Below are 23,043 nucleotides of genomic sequence, written 5' to 3' on the forward strand. Positions count from 1 at the left end.
AGCCCCAACCAGACCAGACCCACCCGCGGGCAGCGCCTCGCCCCGGCCAGCGACGAGCAGTTGTCACCAGGCAGGGGCCACGCCGCAGGGTCACCCGCCCAGCCCGCCCCGCGTCTCTCCCTCCCTCCCCTCTGCAGCCCCTGCCCGCACCCCCCCTGCCCCCAGGGTCTCCCTCCAGCTCTGGATGGGAAGGGGCTGTGGGGGCGGCGGGCATGTCTGAGCGCCCCTGGCCGTGAGCCCCGCTCTTGCTGTGACTGCGCCCCGGCTCTGTCCCCCGGGACCCCGCGCCAAGGGGCTCCTGCAGTCGTCCACGCTGCCCTCCTGGGCATGCTGTGGTCTCTGGGGGCTGTGCCGGGCGGGCGGGGTGGGGGGGCACCAGGGAGCGGCAAGGCCGCGAGGGCAACTCCGAGCTCCCAGCTCCTTATTTTCACACTCGGTCTGCAGCCCCAAGCTGCTCCATCCCCAGGGCCCGGCTGTGGGGCTCCCGGCCTGACAGGCGCACGTGGGGTGGTGTCGGGGCTCTGCTGCGGCTGCTGAAAACCAGCATTCAGGGGAGGGGGCGCAGGGCTGCGGGGAGCGCCACCTGCCCTGGGGTGCTCAGTGCCCGCCTTGCTAGGTCTGCTTGTCCCCCCCAAGGCCGAGGGAGCGGAGCGGCTGCGCCATGAGTCACGGCGAGTGCGCCCTGGCCCTGACGGCCCCCACCACGGAGCCCAACGCAGTGGCCCCCAAGGCCATGGAGCTGGTCCTGGTCAAGGAGCAAAACGGGGTGCAGCTCACGAACTCCACGCTCATCAGCCCCCCAAAGACGCCCGTGGGGGCCCAGGAGCGGGAGACCTGGAGCAAGAAGATCGACTTCCTCCTGTCGGTGATCGGCTTCGCGGTGGACCTGGCCAACGTCTGGCGCTTCCCCTACCTCTGCTACAAGAACGGCGGCGGTGAGCCGGGCGGGCAGCCGGGGGTGAGGGGGGCCCGGGGCCACGTGCCTGCCCGCCGCCTCCACGCGCATCCCCGCCGGACACTCGAGGCCGCGTGTCCCGGGCCGGCTGGAGGCAGGAGCCGCTCCAAGGGGACCCGGGCGCTGCCCTGACCCGGCACCACCCACCAGCCGGAGCCCCAGCAGAGCCCCGGGGCCCCCAGCACAGCTCAGGGGTGCTGATGAGCTGGGGCCCCAGGCCTGGCAGGATCGGCTGGAGGGGCCCCCCAGGGTCCCCATGCACAGGCGCGGCCACCGCTCTGCCCAAGGCCACTCGATGACTGGGCAGCGGCTGTGCTGGGCAGTGGGCGAGGACACTTGGCCGCCCCAGCCTGCGACAGCCCCGGAGAGCGGGCAGCAGGGGCCTGGGCTGGGATGGGCACGCCGGGAGGGCCCCGCGGCCCCAGGCTGAGGTCTCCGCCCACCCCGCAGGCGCCTTCCTGGTGCCCTACCTGCTCTTCATGGTCATCGCGGGGATGCCGCTGTTCTACATGGAGCTGGCCCTCGGGCAGTTCAACCGCGAGGGCGCTGCTGGCGTCTGGAAGATCTGCCCGGTGCTGAAGGGTAAGTGGCGGGCGGCGCCGCCCAGGCCTGAGCGTGGCCGCTCCGGGCGGGTGGCTCACTGGCCTCCCTCACGGCGTGGACTTGGGGCGGAGGTGGGCGGACTCTGCGCCCCTCCCTCTGCCTTGTTCCGCCATCGTCTTTCTGGCTTCTGTGCGCCGTCCACTCCCTGCCCGCCTCCCGGCGAGGGCTCGCTCTGCCAACACCTCTATCCCCAGCGGCCCCGGGGCTGGGCAGGCGCCGGCACCACCAGGCAAACCCCGTGGGGGCCCAGGCGGCCGGAGGCGCCGTCCCGACACCAAGACGCAGCCGCGCGGGTCGGGGGGAGGACTCAGCGGGACCTGGTCGCAGGCCTGTCGGGCTCCGCGGGTCAGCCCAGGGAGCACGTCCTCCGCCCTGCCCAGAAGCTCGGGATGAGCCACGGGGAGGAGAGCAGACGCCCAAGGCCGCAGGGCCAGGCCTGCAGGAGGGCCGCTGGCCGGGGCAAAGGGCTGCGCCGGCCCCCCGCCTGCCCACTGGCACACAGCCCTGAGCGGGTTTTTCCAAGGCGGAGTGACTCAGCGCCCGGCCGGCCGCGTGGTGCAGCCCAGATGGACGGCGCGGGCCCTGGTGCTCTGCGCGGAACCGGCTCAGCGGAGACGCACGCCCCGGCCCGACCCTCCCCAGGGAGAGGCAGAGGAGGACGTCAGGCTGCACATGTCTGCAGCTGCCCGCTGGCACAGCGCGGGCACGTCCGCTCAGGGATCCCAAAGGAACAGCCCGAGGCACAAGCAGGCAACGGCTCCTCCGGCTCTGTGGCCTCGTCCACCCCTGGTCAGCGTCCCCGCGGCCAGTGGACATTCTGGGCAAGTGTGGAGGGAGGACGCTGGCCCGCCCACAGACGGGCGCCCGGTCGCCGTGTCTGCATGCCCAGAGTAAGGGCCTTTGAGCCCAGTGGGCAGCCAGCAACGCACGCCCCCTGCGCCCCCCCACGCCCACCTCCATGGGGCGCCACTGCAGTGAGGCGGCACGGCCCGGGTTGGCCGCAGGTAGCTCCCTCTGTCAGTCCGGCCGCTGGAAGGACTTTCTCCAACTGAGGCGTCTCCACAGTGCGGCTCGCAAACTGCCGCCGGTGACTCCACCCTTCACCGCTCACCCCCAGCAGGCGCAGCTGGTCAGGCCTCTGGCCCGGGTGGCCACTGGCTGGACCCCGCAGCCCGGGCAGGTGTGCCCCGCCCCCGGCAGACAGCAGGCAGACGTGGTCAGCCCCGTTCAGGCTCGCGTCCAGGTGTGGAAACGGCAGGGCAGGGGGTCTAGTGGGCAGAGGCTGGGGCGGCCTTCCCAGATCACAGAGTGCCCACCGCGGGCTTCGGAGCCTTGTGCGGCCAGCTTGGGCTGTGTCTGCTGAAGAGACGGCGCGCCCGTGGGGACGCCTGCGGCTGGGCTCCGTGGTGCCCGCCGTGGGGGCCTGGGCGTCTGGGGGGCACCGGGCAGCGTGCGTGGCCCCCACCAGGGGAGGCAAATCCCTGCGGTCTGGACACGCTGATGCCAGCGCCTCCTCGTCCTTGTCTCTAAAAAAGCTAATTCCCTCTAGCCTCACGTCTCATTAAATAGGGGCTCACGTAACGAGTGAAGACCCCAGTTAAAATGCCCCAAACGGGAGCACAGGGCAGGGGTTGCCCCGTCCTTCCTTTTCCTGTGGCCACAGGGCGCCAGCGCCCACTAAGCCGGCCCCCCATGCCGCCCGACGCCTGCCCATGAGGGCCGTCACGGGGCTGTGCCTCGGCTGCCCTGTGTGGGCTCCCCAGGGCCCCCCGCTGGCCAGGGCCTGCAGGGAGGCTTTGTTGTTGGGGTTGTTGGGGACCCTGGGGACCAGGGTCTCAAGTCTCCCCCAGTCTTTCCGTGGCACTGGCGCACGGGGGGCCTCGCTGCCCTATGGGGTCCGCTCCTGCTCTGCAGCCTGACCTGGGCCCGTGTGGGGGCCACGCTCTCCACACGCGTCCGTGGCCCCCAGGGGCTGCCTCCGTAGGGCTGGGGCATGAAATGCCCCCGGCCTTTGCCAGAGTCGGCTCCCACCGTCCGTGTGACACCGCCCCGTTCACGGGCAGAGCAATCGATGGCGCGTTGTCAATAGTGTTTCTGCGTGATCGATCAGGCGCGCCCTCTTTCGAAATAGGTGACGGTGCCTTGAAACCACACCAGGCCACGGCACCCGCCGGGCCGCATAAAGACGCGCGGGAGACTCTAGACACGGGGCGGCGGGCGCGGCGGGGGCGGTCCATGAGCAGCCCCCGTCCTCCTGGCATCCAGGACGGACGCCAAAGCAGGGGCTGGGGCGCCCCGGGAGGCTGCTGGGCACAGGACCCGTGCAGCGTCGTCAAGGCCCGTGGGCAGCGGCGGCGGCGGGGGACCGGGCAGGGTGGCCGTCTTCACGATGGGCAGGAGGGCCCTGGTGAAGGTGGGGCGGCGAGGGGCTGCCCTTGGGCCTGCGGCCCCCTCAGGCTCTGCACCCAGGCCCAGAAACTGGGGTGACCCCTCAGGGCCGAGCCCGCAGCCCAGTCAGAGGTGGCCTCTTTGCCTGTGGCACCAGGAGGGGCTCCGGTGTGGCCGGCCAGTGTGGAGGGAGCCCTCTGCTCTGGGAGCACCAGTCAGCACTCGCAGCACATCGCTCCGCCCAGGGGGACAGCTGCCCACACCCTGCTGGTTCCTGAAGGCCCAGAGGCAAGTCCGCTCCGGGGCTTGATCAGAGGTGTCTTCCGCTCCCAGAGTCACAAGTTGAGCGCTTAGGGGAGAGCTTTCACCTCACAAGGCTTCAAGGCATCATCCCCGCAGCCACCAGATGGCAAAGTCTGTGGCGCACATTGAGGCAGAGTGGCCTCCCACAGTGTGGACAGCGTGGCCTCCCACAATGAGGACAGTGTGGCCCCCCACAATGTGGACAGCATGGCCTCCCCACAACGTGGACAGCGTGGCCCCCCACAGCGTGGCCTCCTGATGACGTGGGCTCCAAACGTACGGCTGCCCGGCAGTGTGGCTTTGTGATGGGCAGTACCTGGGTGCCAGGCTCTCCTGCGAGCTCCGCGCCATGCGGCGAAGACTGACTCGCCAGGCCCAGCCCCCGCCAGCACAGCCTCCAAGAAGCAGCTGGGCTGGTCCTCCTGCCCAGGCGTTTCCTGGGCGGGAGGGCACCAGCGCCCGCCTTCAGTCTCTGCCCACGCTGGGTCTGCTTGATGCCCAGAGACAAGTCAGGCTGGATGCCGCCCTTCCCCCTCAGCACAGGAGGACGCCAGTGCAGGGGCCGCACGTAGCATAGGGCCCCTCGCTGTGGTTACCATAAAGATCCACCACCATCCCCTGCAGAAGGCACTGGGGGCGCAGCCCTCCGCAGCAGGGCCAGCAGGACCGGGCAGGGCGCTGGGCCAGGCCACAGAGCAGTTTGGGCCGAACCAGCCCCCCAGGGCTGAAGAGGACTGTCGGCATGGAGAGCCGTGGCTCGCGGGTGGGGCGGCCAGCAGGACGCTGCCCTCCTCGGTAGGACAGAGCAGCTCCTGTGCCAGGGGAGGACCCCGACGCCCCAGCAGGTAGGCACAGCTCCCCGAGCCGCTCATCGCTCTGGTCAGGTCTGGTCTCCAGAGCCCCTCCGAGCCTGGCCCCCAACCCAGGTTTGTGATCCTAGAGAGGGCCCTTGAGAAGGCCTGGGCCCCCGGGGGGTCGCGGGGGGTCATGCGCAGTCGTGGATGGTCATGGATGGCCCTGGGTCACCCTGGATGGTCACGTGTGGTCATGGACGGTCATGGATGGCCCCAGGCCCCCTGGAAGGTCTTCAATGGCGTTGGTAGCCCTAAGAGGTCTCGGGTGGTCAGGCAGGACCCTGGGGGCCCTGGGCCCCAGATGGCCACAGACGGACCCAGTGGCCTGGATGGCGGCCCTCTGCCAGCCTTGCCTGTGGGCACAGGCAGCATGTCCACGGGAAGGGTGACCGGCCGCCTCCGCCCTAGGCGTGGGCTACACGGTCATCCTCATCTCGCTGTACGTGGGCTTCTTCTACAACGTCATCATCGCCTGGGCCCTGCACTACCTCTTCTCCTCCTTCGCCCTGGAGCTGCCCTGGACCCGCTGCAATCACACCTGGAACAGCCCCAACTGCTCCGATGCCCCTGCCGGCAACACCAGCGCCGGCCCCGGCGACTCCTTCAGGACCACGCCCGCCGCCGAGTACTTCGAGTGAGTCCCTGCGCCCCGATGGGCGAGCCAGCGCCCCCCACCCCAGCCCGGCCCCTCCTCTGGGTGCCCATGGGCGGCTCCCCACCCCGCTGCACTGACCTGTGCGGGCTGGCTGGGCGGGAACAGGCCGGGGCTGGGCGGGAGCAGGCCGGGGCTGGGCAGAGCAGGCCGGGGCTGGGCAGAGCAGGCCGGGGCTGGGCGGAGCAGGCTGGGGCTGGGCAGAGCAGGCCGGGTCTGGGAGCGGGCAGGGGCTGGGCGGAGTGGGCCGGGGCTGGGCCACGCTTCCCTCCAGAGCAGCTCCCTCCCTGGCCCTCCCCAGGCGGGCCCGAGGCCCAGTTCCGTCCAGAAAGACACCCTCGGTGCCCGGCCCAGCCCGGCCCCACGTGCCACCTGCACGAGAGCCATTGTCCCTCTGACTACGGCGCCGCTGGCTCTTCCACCGGCTGCTGCCCTCAGCCCCTCAGCGCGAGCCCCCCACTAGCCGGGCCAGGTCTCGGGCCTGTCCTCAGTCTGTGTCCTGGGTCCTTCGGGCCTCCCCGCCTTCGCTGTCATCTCTGGCCCTTCTCAGCAGCAGCCGGACCCGAGAGTGTCCGCCCCGCACCCCAGCCCACCGCCCCTGCTTTCCTCCCCTCATCTGGCGTCTGTGTCTGTGGCTCTGATCCTCGGGGGCCCCCTGTGAGTGGGGTCACCCAGGACTGTCCTTGCGTGACTGGCGTGTTTCACTCAGTGCCAGGTGCTCGAGGTTCACGCGAGTTGAGGTGCGTTTCAGGATTTCTTCCCTCGTGAGGCCCGCGCGTGTAGACCGGGCTTCCCCGCGCGCCCCTGGCTCGCCAGCCTCCACTGCTCTGCTGGCCCGGGGACGGGGCCTGTCAAGTCCCTGCTTTCGGTTTTCTTGAGTAAAAACCCAAGTGGAGCTGCTTGGTCATAGGACTGTTCTGCTTAACTTCGGGGAGCCGCCCTCACGCCTGCTCCGTCCCACCCCCAGCTGTGCTCGGCCCCTCTGTCCTGTCCTGGACAGCGCGTCTCTGGTCCTGCAGTCCTGATGATGGGTCAGGGGTCCACATCCCCTCTGGAGAAAGGCTGCCCCGGGCCTTTCCTGCGGGCTTGCGCTGGGTGGTGCTGGAGGCGGTGCCAACGGGGTGCGTTTTGGGGCCTGAGCGCTCAGCGCAGGCTCTGTGGAGCCGCTCCCAGCTCCCAGGCCCAGGTGTGGTGTCTGCACAGGCCCTGGCCTTGCACCCATGGCCGCCGGGACTTGGTGCTTCCCTGCTTTTCGCCGGCCCCCCCCCCCCCCCCCCCCCCCCCCGTTTCCAGGTCTTGCACCCCTTTGTGATGAGGATGCCTCTGCTTCCCTCTGGTGGCCCTGCGGGTGTGGGAGGGCGGAGCTTGGCCGAGCGGCCCAGGAGCGCTGAGGCGGCGGGAGAAGGCGCTGGTTTGGTGCCCCCGTCCCAAAACCAGGACTGCAAACCCCTAGCAGACCCAGCAGGGCGCGGATGTGCCCTAGTGGGCAGAGGGGAGGAAGGTGGGGCTCCTTCTGCGGCCCCCCTGGCTCGAGTCCTGTCCGCGGGGCCCTCCCGGCAGTGCTGGGGCCGGGTGCAGGCCCGAGTGCCGACTGCGCGCCCCAGGGAGCTGGACGCAAGCCAGGACGCCGCAGGGATGGGCACAGGGGTCACTCAGCCGCAGGCCCTGGCCTGGACAGCAGAGCCAACGCCCCGCAACCCTCACCCCTGCGCGGCCGGCACCCCGCGCCTCAAGGACAGCGCCTGGGGCCCGGGCCTCTGACGCCGCCTCCCTCCCCAGGCGCGGGGTGCTGCACCTGCACCAGAGCAGCGGCATCGAGGACCTGGGCCCGCCCCGCTGGCAGCTCACCTGCTGCCTGGCGCTCGTCATCCTGCTGCTCTACTTCAGCCTGTGGAAGGGGGTGAAGACCTCGGGCAAGGTGGGTGCTCCGGGGCGCGCTGGAAAGGGGGGGCGGGGACGCCCACGTCCACACGTCGAAGCAAAGTACATTTTTTGCTGATGAAAGTCCTGGCGCGTCTGACCCGGGAGCAGGCCCGGGTGGGTCCTCCCCGCGCCCCGCGCCCCGCGCCCCGGGCCCGGGCCCGGGCACCCAGGGCAGGCCCGGCGGGAGCCCCCGCGCGGACCCCGGGCGCCGGCGCCGGCACGGCCCGAGCGCGCTGCCGCCCGCAGGTGGTGTGGATCACGGCCACCATGCCCTACGTGGTGCTCTTCGCGCTGCTGCTGCGCGGCGTCACGCTGCCCGGCGCCCTGGACGGCATCCGCGCCTACCTGAGCGTGGACTTCCGCCGGCTCTGCGAGGCCTCGGTGAGCGGGGCGGGGCCTGGGCGGGGCGGGGCCTGGGCGGGCGGGCCTGGGCGGGGCGGGGCCTGGGCGGGCGGGGCGGGGGCGGGGCCTGGGCGGGGCGGGGCGGGGCCGGGGCCGGTGGGACCTGTTGTCGTAGGGGCGGGCCTAGGCAGGTGGGGGCGGGGCCGGGGCGGGGCCGGGGCGGGGCCGGGGCGGGCGGCCTGGCGTAGGGGCGGGGCCGGGGCGGGTGTGGGGGCAGGGCCTTGGCGGGCGGGGCCTGGGGGCGGGGCGGGGCCGGGCAGGTGGGCCAGGTTGGCGTATGGGGCGGGGCCGGGGATGGCGGGGCGGGGGCGGGGCTGCGCTCAGAAGCTGAGCCCGAGGCGCCCCTCAGCCTGGACCTCTTCTTCACCCCGTAAGGCCGGCAGGTGCACGCCGCCCTACTGTGCGCAGCTGTGCGGCCCACCTGCACCCCAACACTGTCCGTTGAGAAGGGGGTGGGGAGGGCGCAGGGGAGCTGCGCGGGGCGGGGCGAGGACCGGAGCTGGCGCCTGGGGGTCAGCTCAGCAACGGAACCCGAGCCCTGGTCTCGGGGCCAAGCCCCAGGGCTGCCCCGGCTGTGCCCAGGACCTCGCTGCCCACCCGAGCCCGAGCCCCAGCGAGGCCGAAGGGCCAGGCCCGCGGAAGCCACAGCTCCGGGCGAAAGGCTCCCGGTGCGCACACAGCAGCGAGCGGCCGCTTGCTCCACACTTGGCGGCGCCAGGCTGGCCTTTCAGCGAAGAGGGAAGGATTCTGGCTGAAAACCCTTGGCGACAGCCTCTGAGCGCAGGGCGGGCGCGGGCAGGGAAGAGGCTCCCCAGAGGGGCACGCCCCGACGTGCTTCAGGCCGCGGCTTGGACCAGCAAGGGGGTGCCCAGGGCGGACGGTACCTCTGCTGTCCCCTCGGCTGCCCAGGGCAGCGACACCTGGCCAGGGCCCTCCGCTCATCTGGACTGAGCAGGCCGCGTTTGCCTTTTAAGCCCCCTGCTGTCCTGCTAAGGACCCCAAGCCTGTCTCGGAGCTCAGGCGTTTCTCCCAAGAGGGTGCCCAGCACGGGCCATGCTCACACTGGGCTCTGTGCACGTCTGAACCCCCTCGCGTCACCCTGCGCGCACCTGCCGGCCTCCCCATCGGAGCACTGCCCCGCAGGCCTTCAGCGCGGCCTGCTTGCCGAGGGCGGATGCATCCCGGAAAGGGGCAGGTGTCCTGTCCAGGCACCGGGCCTCACAGTGCCGGCGAGCAGTGGCGCCCGGTCAGCCCCGCCCTGCCCCCGCTTGCCACTGGCTGCAGGGGAGCCCTGGGGGGGCCAGGCTGCACGACTGCTCCCTTAGCCAGGCAGCAGGTGGCAGGAGGTGGCCCCGGGCTCCGAAGCCCCTGCATGGCCCTAACAGCCGTCTCCCCATCACAGGTCTGGATCGACGCCGCCACCCAGATCTGCTTCTCACTGGGCGTGGGGTTTGGGGTGCTGATCGCCTTTTCCAGTTACAATAAATTCACCAACAACTGCTACAGGTGAGCCCTGCTGTCCCCCCATGGGGGGCTGCTGCTCGGGGCATCCTGGGGTGGGGGCACGGTGACTATGGAAATGGGTGACCCCAGAGGAAGGGGGAACGAGCCGGCAAGACCTCAAGGCCGCAGTGGCTCATCGCTGGCCCCGCAGAGGGCTCGGGCTACCGACCGGCCTTGGAGGGCGGTGCCCGCAGGGAAGCCACAAGCTGCTGGGAACTCGCCTCCGGCCAGGGTGACCAGTGACTGGAGCCCCAGACTGCGGCAGAAACCCTTCTGAATTCAGGAAGAGTTCAGTCTGGGACCCGATGGCCTGCAGAGTGCTGCCCCCCGGTCAGGGTACAGGTCGAGGCCTGCTCCCTCGGCTCTCAGAGAGGGCACCCCAGCAGCCGGGGCCCCTGGCAGCAGCCGGGAAGGGCAGCCTCAGGGACGCCCCATGAGAACTTGCGTCTGACCAGTCGCCGGGAAGGCACCCAGGGCCGGGCCAGACGGCCTGCAGCATGGCGCAGGCCCCTCCTCCGTCTGCCGGCCCAGCTGGCGGCCCTATGCCACCCTCGGCTTGGAGCCTCGGCCCCAGGAGCCTCGCCGTCCCCAGTGAACGTGGGCGGAGGGGTGCAGGGGCCCACCCAGAGCCAAGGCCGGGCACCCCAGAGCCTCAAGCCTCCGCAAGAGGCCCGCAAGGGCACACCTCGGGCCCTTGACCGCCCAGCTGCCCACCCGGCGCGGCTGCTGGAGCGAGGCTGGAGCGCATGCGGGGCCGTTCTGCTCTTGCAGAGATGCCATCATCACCACCTCAGTCAACTCCCTGACCAGCTTCTCCTCTGGCTTCGTGGTCTTCTCCTTCCTGGGCTACATGGCCCAGAAGCACAGCGTGCCCATTGGGGACGTGGCCAAGGACGGTGAGTCTCCGCGGCCCTGGCACCCACTCAGGTCTGGGCCGCACACGGGGCCGGTCCCGGGCTCTGGGGAGTGGGTGGCGCAGGGGGCTGTTCTGTCTCTGGGTGCACCGTGCCTCCGGGGCCCCGGGCGCTGTCTGCGCTGCTGGGGGTGCATGCTGGAGGGTGCTGCTGGGGTGCTGGGCGTGACAGCCCTGAGCGAGGTCAGCCCTGACGAGCTGCTCCCCCACCTCAGGGCCCCTGCCAGCGGCTGCCGCGTGCCAGCTGGGTAGGTTTGGAAGCCCCAAAGTCCGGCGCATGTGGCATGGAGCTCTTGCAGCACCTGCCGGCCAGGCTGCACCCTGGGTGGGGCCAGGGCACGGCCTTGCTAGGCGGGCAGGGGTGGGGCACGGGGCCGGGGCCGCTGGTGCTCAGGGGGTGAAAACTTGGCCAGCCCTGGCGCCAGCGCCTCCACCCAGCGCCTCGGGATTGCCCTGCTGTGAGCCGGGCAGTGTCCCCTGGGGACCGGCCACCCAGGGAGGTGTGCAGGCCTCGCGCCCTCAGGCTGCTCCTCACACCCAGAACACCCTGCGGGTCAGGGCCTCCGTGGCAGTTCTCTGACCCCTGAGTCAGGAGGGGCAGGGGGCCACTGGGGTACCCTGCCGGTGCCAGGGGCGAGGGTGGGGGGGCACTGGGTACCCCGCCGGTGCCCGCAGCTCCTGGAAGGCCAGCCACTCATCCCAGTGGGTCTGGGGTCCGAGCGTCAGGACCCCACTCTGAAGGCAGGAGGCGGCTGGCAGGGGCTGGCCCTGCCTCTGGGAGTCGGGAAGGGGAGGCGGATGCAGATCAGGCCTGAGATTTACCCTGCGGGAGCCTCCACCTGCTTCCTGCCCTTTATTATGATAAATAGCAATAACCAGCCCCTTCCAGGCAGCAGCCGCTCTGCTGGGGCAAGCAAATGTCAGCAGCCCTGATCCTCAGGGGGGTGGGGGGCGGGTGTTGACCGCCAGAGGGGACGGCGGGTCAGAAGCAGGCTGAGGCCCTCGCCTGGGTCCTGGCTTGGGCGTTATAGCCCCCCCCCCCCCCGGGGTGGCCCCGCCCTGCCTGTGAGAGCTTCTGGAACAAGCACCTGTTTAGACAGATCCGGGAGGCCGTTGTCCAGGTGCCCATGCAGGCTTGGGCGCTGCGGCTCTGGAGGCCAAGGCTGGGGGGCTGGTGAGCTGGGGTGCTCAGCCTGCACGACTGGCCGTGACAATGGTCAACTGCCCGTTTCCTGCGGGGACATTTACTTTGGGATCCTGGGGACCAAACTGCATGAGGTCCCGGCTGAGCCCTGCACCCCCATCTTGTGTAGGCCCACAACCAGCCCCCCCAGGCCCACCGCCTGTGGCCCCCCAGGCCCAGAGGGCCCCCCCCAGCCCTCAGCCACCTCCACGGGTGCTGCCCCAGGGTGCCAGTCTGCCCAGCAGCCTCGCTACACGAGCCAAAGCGGCTGTCGGCCCGAGGCCATAGCGAGGACGGTGCTGCGGGTCACTAGGTGAAGCGTGTGGACTGGGGTGGTGGGTCCTCCACTTGCTCAGGAAACGGGCCCTGGGGGACAGGAGCAGAGCCCCACCCTTATCCGGTCTCCCCCAGCGCCCCGAAACTGCAGGAAGGAGGATCTAGAGGGTCTTATCGCTGCAGGGGCTGGGCAGGAGTCCTGTGGGGGGGCTGTGGGGGGGACCCAGCGGAGCAGGAAGCTGCGTCTGGGCGGGGCCGTGGCTGGGGCTCGCACCCATGGGTCTGGGGGTTTACTTCCAGGGCCGGGGCTGATCTTCATCATCTACCCCGAGGCACTGGCCACGCTCCCACTGTCCTCGGCCTGGGCGGTGGTCTTCTTCATCATGCTGCTCGCCCTGGGGATCGACAGTGCCGTGAGTGAGACCCCACCGGCCCGCAGCCTCACGTCCCTCTCCCAGTGTGGCGGTGGCCGCCCAGGTGCTCTTCCTGGGGCGGGGCGTCTGAGTGCACCCCGGCATTGGCTCGGCACAGCCTGCAGTAGACGCCACGGCAGCAGGGAGCCGGGGAGGTGGGCCTCTGCCCCAGGACAACGGGCGCTGCAGGGCTGGCAGAAGCCTCCCACCACCCCTAGGCCTTCCGTGGCCCTGAGTGTGCCTGTGTGCACACGCGTGTGCATGTGAGTGTGGCACTGGGAGGCCGCAGGTCAGCCCCAGTCTAGCCCGAGCCGCTCGTTGCCCACCGCCTGCTGGGGACCAAGAGTGGGTCCTCAGGGTCCGTGACCAGCCACGGGTGTGCCGACAACTGCGGTTCCCCTCACTCGCACAGGTCAGGCCCCCCTCAGCCCCTTCCCCACCCACAGGTGCACCCCAGATGCATCAGTGCTGGAAGGGTGAGCCCCAAGAACAGCACTTCCCAGGGCAGACAACCCTCCAAAGAGGCAGCGAGGCTCACCAAGCCACGGGGGCACCCACCTGCCCGAGGCCACCCACCCTGGAGTCAGGACGTGTCACCAGGAGGGCTTGGCTAGCGGCCAGTGGCCAGCATCCAGGCCAGGCCAGGCGCCCTGGGAACCACTAAGCGGAGACATCTGCTCAGAAAAGTCTGGTGGAGCTGGGCGCTGTGGGGGCGCCTCAGAGTCACCTCTCTGTCGCAGCGTTCCCCCGCCCTCCTCCAGGTCCCCACTCCCGCACGTGCACAGCGAGGTCTTGGGAGGGCTGCCTCGCCTTCTGGTGCCCATTCCCTGGACAGACACTGGGTAGTGCCCGCCCCACGTCCACCTGGCGTCTGTCCCTGGCCCCGTCTGCCTGGCCTGCAGCCCCGCTCTGTGTCTGCAGATGGGCGGCATGGAGTCGGTCATCACCGGCCTCATCGACGAGTTCCAGCTGCTGCACCGGCACCGGGAGCTCTTCACTCTCTTCATCGTCCTGGCCACCTTCCTGCTGTCCCTCTTCTGCGTCACCAACGTAGGTGCTGTCAGGGACAGAGCCAGCATCCTCCCGGACAAGCCGCGTGCTCCCTCGGGGGCGTGGCCACGGGGGATGGGGACTTGGGCTGGAGGGACTTCAGCACCTGGACAGCTCCCTGGGCTGCACCCGCCTTGTTGTCCTGCAGCAGCAGGCGGAGTGTGCGAGGGCCCGGCCACGCCTGTCCCTGGAGCACCTGCCGTGCGTGGCCTCTCCGATGACTCCAGGAGTGCAGGGGGAGGCGGGGGAGGGCACAGGCTTTTCATTTTTGCGTAAAGGACAAACCCAAGCGGCTGTGTGCGGCTGAACTCGTGCCCGGGTGGGGCTGGGGGCGGTGAGGGGGGGTCTGCCTAGCCGACCGCAGGCCAGGTCTGGCTCCGGCACCGAGTCCGGCGGCCCCTCTTCCAGGGCGGCATCTACGTCTTCACACTGCTGGACCACTTCGCAGCTGGCACGTCCATCCTGTTCGGGGTGCTCATCGAGGCCATCGGGGTGGCCTGGTTCTACGGTAAGGACAGGGCCCCTGGGTGCTGCTCTGGGCGCCGGCCAGGCGTCAGCTCTGCAGGCCGCCTCTCGCTCCAGGAGGGGTCAGGGTGCTCCACCGAGGGCGCGGGCCTGGCCACCCCTCTGCCCAGCTGGTCGGTGAGGACAGCACCCTCATTGTGGTCAGAGGCGCCCGGTGGGGGCATGTAGTTGCAGACACCCTCGTTGGTGCTGGGAAGGAGGCTCCAGGCCCTGGGGCAGAGCGGCTGGCAGGAGGCGGTGCCAAGTCCCTAGAGGCCGGGTGCCCTGAATGCTGCCCTCAGCTCCTCCTCACAGGGCCACTGCTGCTGGCCTGCCCCCACCAGCAGCCTCTGGACCCCACATCAGCTCTAAGCCTGCGGGGTCGGCTGGACCCCCTGATGCACCCCTCCCGGCGCCATGATGCCCGGATGCCCAAGGAGCTGTGCCTTCCCAGGGCACCGACCTGGCAGCCTCACACGCCACCCCCGCTCTCCCCGCAAGGGTCAGGCCTTGCCTCGCCCCAGCCAGGCCCTTGGCGGCTCGTGCGGGCCTGCAGCAGCGTGCTCCCGCTGGGTGCTCGTGGTCGGGGTCGCCCCCCCGGTCCCGGACAGGGCGCCACCGCAGGGAGGCATGTCCCTCCAGAAGCAGCTAGCTGAGCTCCGCTGCCCCCGTCCACGCCTCCCCAGGCCACCGCCCTTCTTTCCTGCGGACGGCACCTGCAGCCAGTGCACTGTCCCCACTTTACTCTCCCTGCACCCCTGGAACAAGCCCACCGAGGAGGCTGGAAGCAGCGCCCAGAGCCTGAGCCCGGAGCCACCCCACAGCACCGCACAGATGGGACTTGTCCAGCACCCCTTCCGGCGGCACAGTCTGCACGGGCGCCGGGAGGCCGGAGGGGACGGCCCCCTCTTGGCCACCCCTGGGTTTGCCCTCGCCCATCCACGGTGCCTCTGGGTCTGCCTCCATGTCCCGGGCCGGCTTCCATGATAGGCTGGGGGTGAAGCGGGGAGCTGCGTGGAGGGGCGGCAGGGTGCTGCCCCCGCGGCCTGTCATTTCCTAGAGGGGCTGGACAACACCACGGAAAGAGCCACTCACCAGGTGGACACTCACCTGGGCATGACGTTCCATGGGCATCTGGGGGGTGGCCCTGGGGGGCGGGGCGTCGTGAGGCCCCAGAGACCCCGTAGCGTCAGGATCAGAATCCAGTCGAAATGGCACACGTGGAGCCGCGCTCCGAGGACAGGGAGGGGCCCAGCAAGCAGCCGGAGGGCCCAGGGGCGGGGCCTGGCTACAGGAGCGTGGCCCAGCTGCAGGGGCCAAGGCCACACCACGAGGCCACGCGTGTCTGACCCTTCTGGCTTGACCCCCAGGCGTGCGGCAGTTCAGCGAGGACATCAAGCAAATGACCGGGCAGCGGCCCAGCCTTTACTGGCGTCTGTGCTGGAAGTTCGTCAGCCCCTGCTTCCTGCTGGTGAGGCCCGGCCTGCCGGCCACACTGGGTGTCACCGGGGGAGGCTCCCGAGACAGGCTCAGGGCTCTCAGTCTGGAGCGCAGCCCCCCAAGATCCCCTCTGGCCTCTAAGGTGTCCGCTGTCCCCACTAGACCTGGCCAGGGTGAGCCCGTGCCCAGCCCTGGACTGGCATTGAGACCTCGGACCCAGCAGCCTCCACCGGGGCACTGGGATGGTTTAGACCCTCGGGGTGCCCAGTACTGGATTCCTGCCCGGCGCCGCGGGGCTCCCCAGGCCCTGGCTCTCATCCAGTAGCCGCTGGCTTGTACCACCTGGGCCAGCGAGCTGGGGCTCCAGGCTGATGGGGCAGCGGCCTCTTTCTGGAGCCAGTCCGTGCAGTGGCCCCATAGGGCTGGAGAGCCCCAGGAGACAAGCGCCTCCCTGGCCACCAGGCCCTCCTGCTCCCCAGCCAGCCTGGGGGGCACCCCACGCCGAGGGCAGCTGGCAGCCCCCGCAGACCCATCACGGCCAGCGTGGTGACTGGCTGCGTGTGCGCACCCTCCTTACACACGGCGCTGGGACCCGACGTCGCAGGGGCTCCCAGGAGGGGCTCTGGCCTGTCCGCAGCAGGGCCTGGGGTCTGGGATGAGGGGGAGGCTCGCCCCTGCCCAGGGGCGTGGGGCCCGCGGCCCCGGTGCCAGGACCCACAGGGGTGCAGACCGTGAGCCAGCTGTGGGCCGCTGCCCCCCAGCCCCGCCGAGGGCAGCTGTGCGCGGCCGCAGGGGCATCGCGCCCCCTCCCCTCCCCAGAGAAACGCCTTCCCCGGCGCAGCCAGACTCCAGAGCAGCCACGTGCTCCGCCCCCACCCCCCGGGACCCTCCGCGCCCCAGGGGCCGCCCGCGGTCCAGGGCGCAGGGTGTCCAGGGCGAGCCGCTGGCCTCTGGCCGGGCGCCGGGCACACCGCAGCGTGGTGGGGCCGCAGCGGCAGGGACAGCCCCTCCCTCCCATGGCGGAGGCTCTGGGCTCCCCCGCGTCCTGCCACACCCCTAGCAGGGAAGGCCATTTCCAAGCGAAGGCCCGCCTCTGCCTGCCCCCAGCGGCCCTCCCCGCGGCCACCGCTGACCGTGGGACCTCGGGCCGCCCCCCCCGCGGCCTTGGGCCTTAAGACGGGGCTGGTGCAGCTGACCGCCCGGCCGCCCCCGTCCACACGCGCGGTCCAGCTCCAGCAACACTCACAGACTCCCCGGACGTAGACGTCGGGGAGTGGGCTTCTAAAGTGCGCCCTGAACCCTCTGAGCAGCCCAGACAGTCCCCCCAGGGCCAGTCAAACATGTCGGTGTCGCCGTGACCCATCCAGGCCACAGGGGGTCTCTGAAGTGTGGTGGGAGAGACCCTGCTGGTCAGACGGGCCTGGAAGGACGCCCCCCCCCACGTCCTGGACCAGCCACCTGGGACAGACAGGGACCCTGCTCCTGGGATAGGGACCCCGCTCCCTGCTTTGCCGGCCCCTGGCCCGGGCGGCCTGCAGCCTGGGCTCCGGAGCACGTGGCCGCCAGGCGTCCCGAGCCCTCTTCTGCGAGCCCCCGGCCAGCAGCGCCTGACTCGTGCTCGGTTTCAGTTTGTGGTTGTGGTCAGCATCGTGACCTTCCGGCCCCCGCACTACGGGACCTACATCTTCCCCGAGTGGGCCAACACGCTGGGCTGGACCATCGCCGCGTCCTCTATGTCCATGGTGCCCATCTACGCGGCCTACAAGTTCTGCAGCCTGCCCGGGACCCTGCGGGAGGTGCGTGTGGGGGACATGAGCGCCTGAGGGGGCGGCCAGTGCGGGGCCCGGGGGACGCCGGGCGCAGCCCACTGGACGTGGCTGGGCGGGGCCACGCCGTGCTGAGTCCGCGGCACGTCTCCCCCCAGAAGCTGGCCTACGCCATCGCGCCTGAGAAGGAGCACCAGCTGGTGGACAGCGGGCAGGTGCGGCAGTTCACGGTGAGTCCCGCGCAGGGCCGAGGGGAGGCCAGGCCCGTGGCGCCCTGGGGAGGGGTCGCGGGGTGGGGCGGGGCGGGGCGCCCGGCACCGGGGAGCCTGGGCCCTCGGCCCTTGCTGGCTCAGCGGGAGGAGGGGCCGGGGTGGGCGCGGCCTGCGCTGGGGAGGGACCCCGCGGCCGCTCCTCCCTCTGCTGTGGCCGTGCCCCGTGGGACACCCAGGGGGCCCTGGCTCTCCTGTGCATCCCAGGCACCTCCTGGACAGCGTCCAGGGGCTGGGGCTTCTGGTCGCCATCCAAGGGGACGTTGTCTGGCTCTCACTCCCTGGCCATTTCTCCGGCCTCCATCAGGGACTCCCGGGCCAGGCCGTGGCCTCTGTCCTCTGTGGGTCTTGCTTGGAGCTTACGTTTGCTCTTTGTCCACTCCCTGGACGTGCAGTTGGGTCTTTTTTGGGTCACTCTCGTCCCTGCGGAGCTTCTGACCCCGGAGGGCACGTTCCAGCGGTGTGTCCCCCTCCCCAGAGCCCCTGTGGGCACTGGCCTTGGCCACACGGCTGCCTTATGGGCCTCGGGTTTGGGGTGCAGGCGCCCCGTGCCCTGCCCATGCCTGAGCTTGTTCTGGGGCCAGTTACACGGTGATGGTGGGGCTTGGGGGTCGCCCCGAGCCTTGTTAGGTGGGGCGGGGCAGCATTCATGTGGGACCAGGGCCCCATGGCCCTGTGAGGCCCCTGACGCCCCCCCAGGCACCCCTGACGCTCGCGGCTGTGGGGGTGACCCTTGTGCGCTTGCCCTCGGGCGCGCTGTGTCCTGCAGCAGCACTGGGTGGTGTCCTGCGGCTCGTCCCCGGGAAATGCGCAGCGGCCAGGAGTGTGGGCACCGGGCTCGACTCCTCCCTGCCGCCCAGGAGTGCACAGCTGCCCCGGGCCCGGCCCGGCCCCCCTCCTTCCCCCTGGACTGACGGCTTCTCCTCTCCGCGGGCTCCGGCCGCCCCCCCACGCTTGGGGCCTGCTGCTGCCCACGGGCGGGCAGGCGGCCACTGCCCCCGGGGCTCTCATCTGGACGCTGCTGGGGGGCAGTCTGCCTGGGGCCCTGCCAGCCCTGCCCGTGCCCACTCCTGGCCGAGCACCCGGCTGAGCCCTGCCCGGGCCGGACCGTCTCCCAGCCCTCCGGGTGCGGCCGGCGTGGCCTCGGCTCTCGTCCCCGCAGCCCCCGGCCGCTGTCACACTCCCGTTCGCGTGAAAACAGCCCCTGCCAGCGGGCGGCCGTGCGGCGCGGGGCGGGCCCGCAGCTGCAGGGTGACAGGCTGCGACAATTTCCGGAGTCGAAATAGCTGCCCCTGTCGCTCTCGCGTGCTGGTGGGGACGAGGCCGCACCCGCCATCTGGGCCTCAGCCGCGCGGCGCTCCCGCCCCCGCGTCCCGTAACCTGGTGCTTCCCTTGCAGCTGCGCCACTGGCTCCTGGTGTAGCGGGACCGGCCCGGCTGCGGGGAGGCGCGGCCCGCCGGGGGGAAGGAGGCCCTGCTCTCACCGCGCTCCGCTGGACACGCCTGGGGGGCCCCGCCGCAGACGCCCTCGCGCCCCAGGAGGCGACCTGCCCCCGCCCCTCCGCAGCCGCCCCCCCCATCCGCCCGACCCCCCACGCGCCCCGCCCGCCCGCCCCACACGTGTCCGCAGTCGCTTCTGGATCGTGTGTCTTGCTCGTGTTCGGAAACCCAGCGCTGTCTGTCTCATCGTGCAGAAGGCGGACGGCGGGACGGGGCAGCGACGCCCACGCACAGGCGCCTGCGGACAGCCCCGTCCTCGCAGCCCGGGCGCCCGCGGGGCCCCACGGAGGAGGGGCCGGCAGTTTCCTCCCCTTGCTGCCCCCAGCACGCGGGGCGGAGCTCCCGGCAGGCGCCTCATCCTCAGTGATGCTCTGTGCCGCCAGAGAAGCTTAGCGCGGCCCGCGTGACGACTGCCCCGCGCCCCTCAGGAACGGGGTGACCTGCACCCCCCAGGAACAGGGGTGACCCTGTGCCACCAGGAACAGGAATGCCCCCACATCCTGCAGAAACGGGGGTGCCCCCATCCCTCATGGAACGGGGGTGCCCCCACACCCCCAGGGAACAGGGGTGCCGACTCGGCACTGCAGGGGTTCCCCCGGGGGGCCAGGCGGGGGCGGGCGGTGGCCGGAGCCCCGGCATCGCCGTGGTCAGCTCCCGGGGCGTGGCTGGCAATAAAGAGCCATGGAGGACGCCGAGTGTGGCCGGTGTGCTGCCATCCTTCCCGCCGCGGCCGCCAGCGGGGCGCGCCCCTGGGGCCTCCTCCGGACGGGAGCACGGTCTCGGGGTCTCCCCCTGCCCCGCCGTGCCTGCAGGGTCCCTGCCGCCGACTCAGCCCAGCCGCCTGCTCACGGCCAGGGCCCCTCTGGGACGCGACGCCAGAGGCCCGAGCGGCCCTGCCCTTGCCCCAAGCATCTCTTGTCCACTCTGTGGCCAAAGACGTCCTTCCGGAGCCCGGCAGCTGAGGCCTGACCCAGAGCAGCCGCTGAGGCTCACCGTTGCTCCCGGAATCAATACCAGCACCCCCACCGTGGCGCGGGGCGGGGCAGCCGCTCCGCCAGCCCCAGCCTGGCCCTGGGTCTGTCCACCCAAGGCCTTGCCCAACACCCCGGTAACAGCCTCGTGCCCCTGGGGTGCCCCTTCCAGGGAGTGGGCACACGGCCCTGCTCTTGGGCCCACCCGAACCCCCGCCGGTGGCTGAGGCCCGGGGTCCAGACCTTCCCGGAGCTGCCCGTCCTCTCCGGGGCTCCCCACCCCTCCTGGCTTGCTAGGCCCCCATTCTCGACGTTCCCACCGCAAAGCCCGGTCTGGACACCAGCCGTCCCAGGAGGGTGATGCCGGCTGACCGCACACCCCCACCCCCCAGGGGCCCCAGGGGGAGGCGTCCCCTTGGGCTTGCTGGCCATGGCCAGCCCGTGGGCAGGACTGGGCTCTTACGCTCCAGCTGTGCCCAGGCCGAGCAGCCTGGGCCTCGACCCCGGAGAAGTGGGCAAGTGGCCTGACTGTGGACACAGCCCGGGGACAGGGCCCACCCCACACCTGCAGGGGCAGCAGCCGGGGCTGTAGCTCCAGAGCCTGGGAGGGGACATGTCCACCCGCCACACCCAACACACAGGGGCACGTGTGCCCACGTGAGAGCACGGCGCCGTGTCCGCCCACGAGCCCAAGCCCGCTGCCCGCAGGCACTCTTGCGCAACCAGGGCCTGGCCGGGGCCAGCTGAGCAGCGGCCTCACGCAGAGCCCGGGGGGTCCGGCCGGCCCCAGAACCGCCTCTGTCGGGTCACCCGTGGGTCCCTGAGTCCCTGGCCTCGGCCTCTGGTCTGGGGGGCTGCAGACAGCAAGCCCTCCCGGCAGGGACCCCTCAGCACAGCATGGAGGGGCCGACAAGAGGGGCCGTCTGCGCCCCAACGCCACACGTCCCACCGGACATGAGCCCCCACCTCACGCTCAGGAGCCCGCTGCAGGCAGCTCAGCTGAAGGTCCGGCCGGCGCCGCGTCTGACCAATAGCTCAAAGCAGCCCGACCCAGCTCACAGAACCCAGAGCTGCTCCGCCAGCGCCCCCACCCCCGGGGAGGCTCCCCCTTCTGCCCCCACTTTCGCCACCGCTTTTTGGGGCTCTCTCCTACCTGCCAGGTGGGCGCCGCCCGGCTCACGGCTCACGCCACACCGCCAGTTAGCTTGGCAGGTCTGGTCAGTGGGCGGCCGGAGGCACCACCCCACACAGAGCTGACCCAGCCTCACCCGAGACCCCAGGCAGCCCAAGGGGGGCATCCTGGAGGAGCTCCTGGCCCCCCGCCTGTCCACACCGCCTCGTTGACCGGGAAGCTAGGGTGCAGGCCAGAACCTCTGGTGGGTGAGCGGCCAGCAGAGGCCCAGCTGCCCCCAGGCACGCGTGCGCCCACCCCCAGGACCCAGCAGCGGGGGCACCTCAGGGGCCATGATGGGGCCGGCCAGCCCGCGAGACGCCCTCCTCTGGGCAGTGCTGTCTTCTGTGCCCCTGCTGTGGGCACGGGGCCTGCCCAGCACTCACCAGCACCCAGGCGCTCGCGGCGGCTTTGCTGGGAGGTGGCCGCCCCACACCAACCCCACCCCCGCCCGCCCCGAGGACTAGGCACTGACCGGCGGGCTTCCCCCACATGGTGGGGACCTCGCGGGAAGGCGAGACTCGGGCCCCAGAGGAGGTGGACGGCAGTGGAGCTGCCTCCAGTCGCCCCGAGGCTGGGACCGGCGGGGACGGACCCACTCACCGCCGCCGGCAACTCTAGCCCTGGCCTCCCAGGCTGTGAGAGGACAGACGCCCGCCGGGTGCTGCGCGACAGCGCCCAGGAAGCCCCAGGCGCGCGTGCAGAGGGGCAGAGCTCCTGCGGCCACCCCAGACCCTCCTCCAGGCCTGGCCCAGGCCCTCTACCCAGAAGGCTCTACCCCTGGCCTGTCCCAGCCGCCCATCTGGGCCCGGCCCCCTCGCCTGGCCCCGCAGGCCCAGCACCCCTGAGCGGCTCTTGGCAACACCTCCGGCCCCTCTCCTCCACACCGGCGCTGCCCGTCTGCGCTCCTGACCCCACCCCAGGTCTCTCGGGCGTCCGGGGCGCCGTCCCTAGTGGGTGGGAGCCCCCTGGGCACGGCCCTGAGTCTCCTCTGACCCCTGTGTCTGGAGTGGGTGTGGAGCACTTGGTGTGTGTTCACACGCGGAGGAGCCAGGCAGGCGCTTACGGGGTGAGCAGGGGGTGGACGGAGAGGGGGCAGGAAGGAAGAAGGGAGGACGGCCGGACGGGTGGGACACGCAGGCGCGGGCCCAGGGCCCTGCCCGGCACGGGGCCTCCAGGTGCCCCCGCCCCTCACCCCCGCCGGCGGCCAGACCCAGCGAGCCAGGCCGCGGCCGAGCAGCGCCGGGCCCCGCGGGAGGGCGCGCCCCTGTCCTGTCGGTGGGCAGCCCCGTCCACTCTGCACTTTGCAGTGGGATTTGTGCTCCGCGCCCCGTGACCTTTAGACGCCGCCTGGCGCGGAGCGCAGAGAAGCCGCCGCGCTCCCTCGAGGGCGGCATTTTAATAAAGGTCGGCCGCGGTGGACGCGCGCTTTAAAGAGCAAACAGGCCCCTCCACGGCGGCGCGGTCTCTGCTCCACAATCCCCTTTAATCTCCGCCGTCACCTCGCGCCCGCGGCCTGCCTGCTTCCTCGCGAAAGAAGAAGTCGCCTTTGGGAGGCAGTTACCTGGGAGGCCGTGCTCCAGGCCTGTGCGGGGCTCAGCCCGGCCCGCGGTGCCCCTCCAGGGACGCGGGTCCCCCCCCTCGGGCCGCTCCGCAGGTCAGGGCCAAGCCGGGCTGCGGGCTCCTGCCGGCCAGCGCAGGGAAGGACGAGGCCTGCGGCCGCTCCCTCTGCCCTGCTCGGGCGGCGTCCTCGAGCCTGGGGCGCTGCGGCTGCGTCCAGCGAGGGAGCCGAGCTAGACCTTCTGCGGCGTGACCAAGGATCAAGCTGGAGCACCTGACGGCGAGTTCTGCTCGTGGGGCCGGCTCTCCCGCGCCTGCTGAGAGAAGCCTTGGCCGAGGGCACGCAGGGGGTGGGCCGGCAGGCAGGGTGAGGGCCGGCCTTACCGGCCGCTGGGCCAGCGGTGCAGCGCCCCCCACCCCCACCTGCGCTGCTGGGACTCCCAGG

General features: G+C 71.4%; 1 protein-coding gene across 1 annotated transcript; it reads left to right on the top strand.

Annotated features, from left to right (window-relative positions):
* The first annotated feature begins 661 nt into the window (after positions 1 to 661).
* SLC6A3 (solute carrier family 6 member 3) lies at positions 662 to 18,861 on the top strand. The gene is made up of 14 exons (XM_037529672.2): positions 662 to 935; positions 1,406 to 1,537; positions 5,512 to 5,737; positions 7,535 to 7,673; positions 7,925 to 8,059; positions 9,483 to 9,586; positions 10,355 to 10,479; positions 12,256 to 12,368; positions 13,290 to 13,418; positions 13,827 to 13,926; positions 15,293 to 15,393; positions 16,991 to 17,158; positions 17,287 to 17,358; positions 18,796 to 18,861. Exons 1-14 carry the CDS (start codon positions 662 to 664, stop codon positions 18,817 to 18,819), a joined length of 1,842 nt encoding a protein of 613 aa, XP_037385569.1. The 3' UTR covers positions 18,820 to 18,861.
* The last annotated feature ends 4,182 nt before the right edge of the window (positions 18,862 to 23,043 follow it).

This window comes from Talpa occidentalis, unplaced genomic scaffold (assembly GCF_014898055.3).
Source record: "Talpa occidentalis isolate TD23 unplaced genomic scaffold, MPIMG_talOcc4v2.1 talOcc4.6, whole genome shotgun sequence".
Classification (NCBI taxonomy): domain Eukaryota; kingdom Metazoa; phylum Chordata; class Mammalia; order Eulipotyphla; family Talpidae; genus Talpa; species Talpa occidentalis.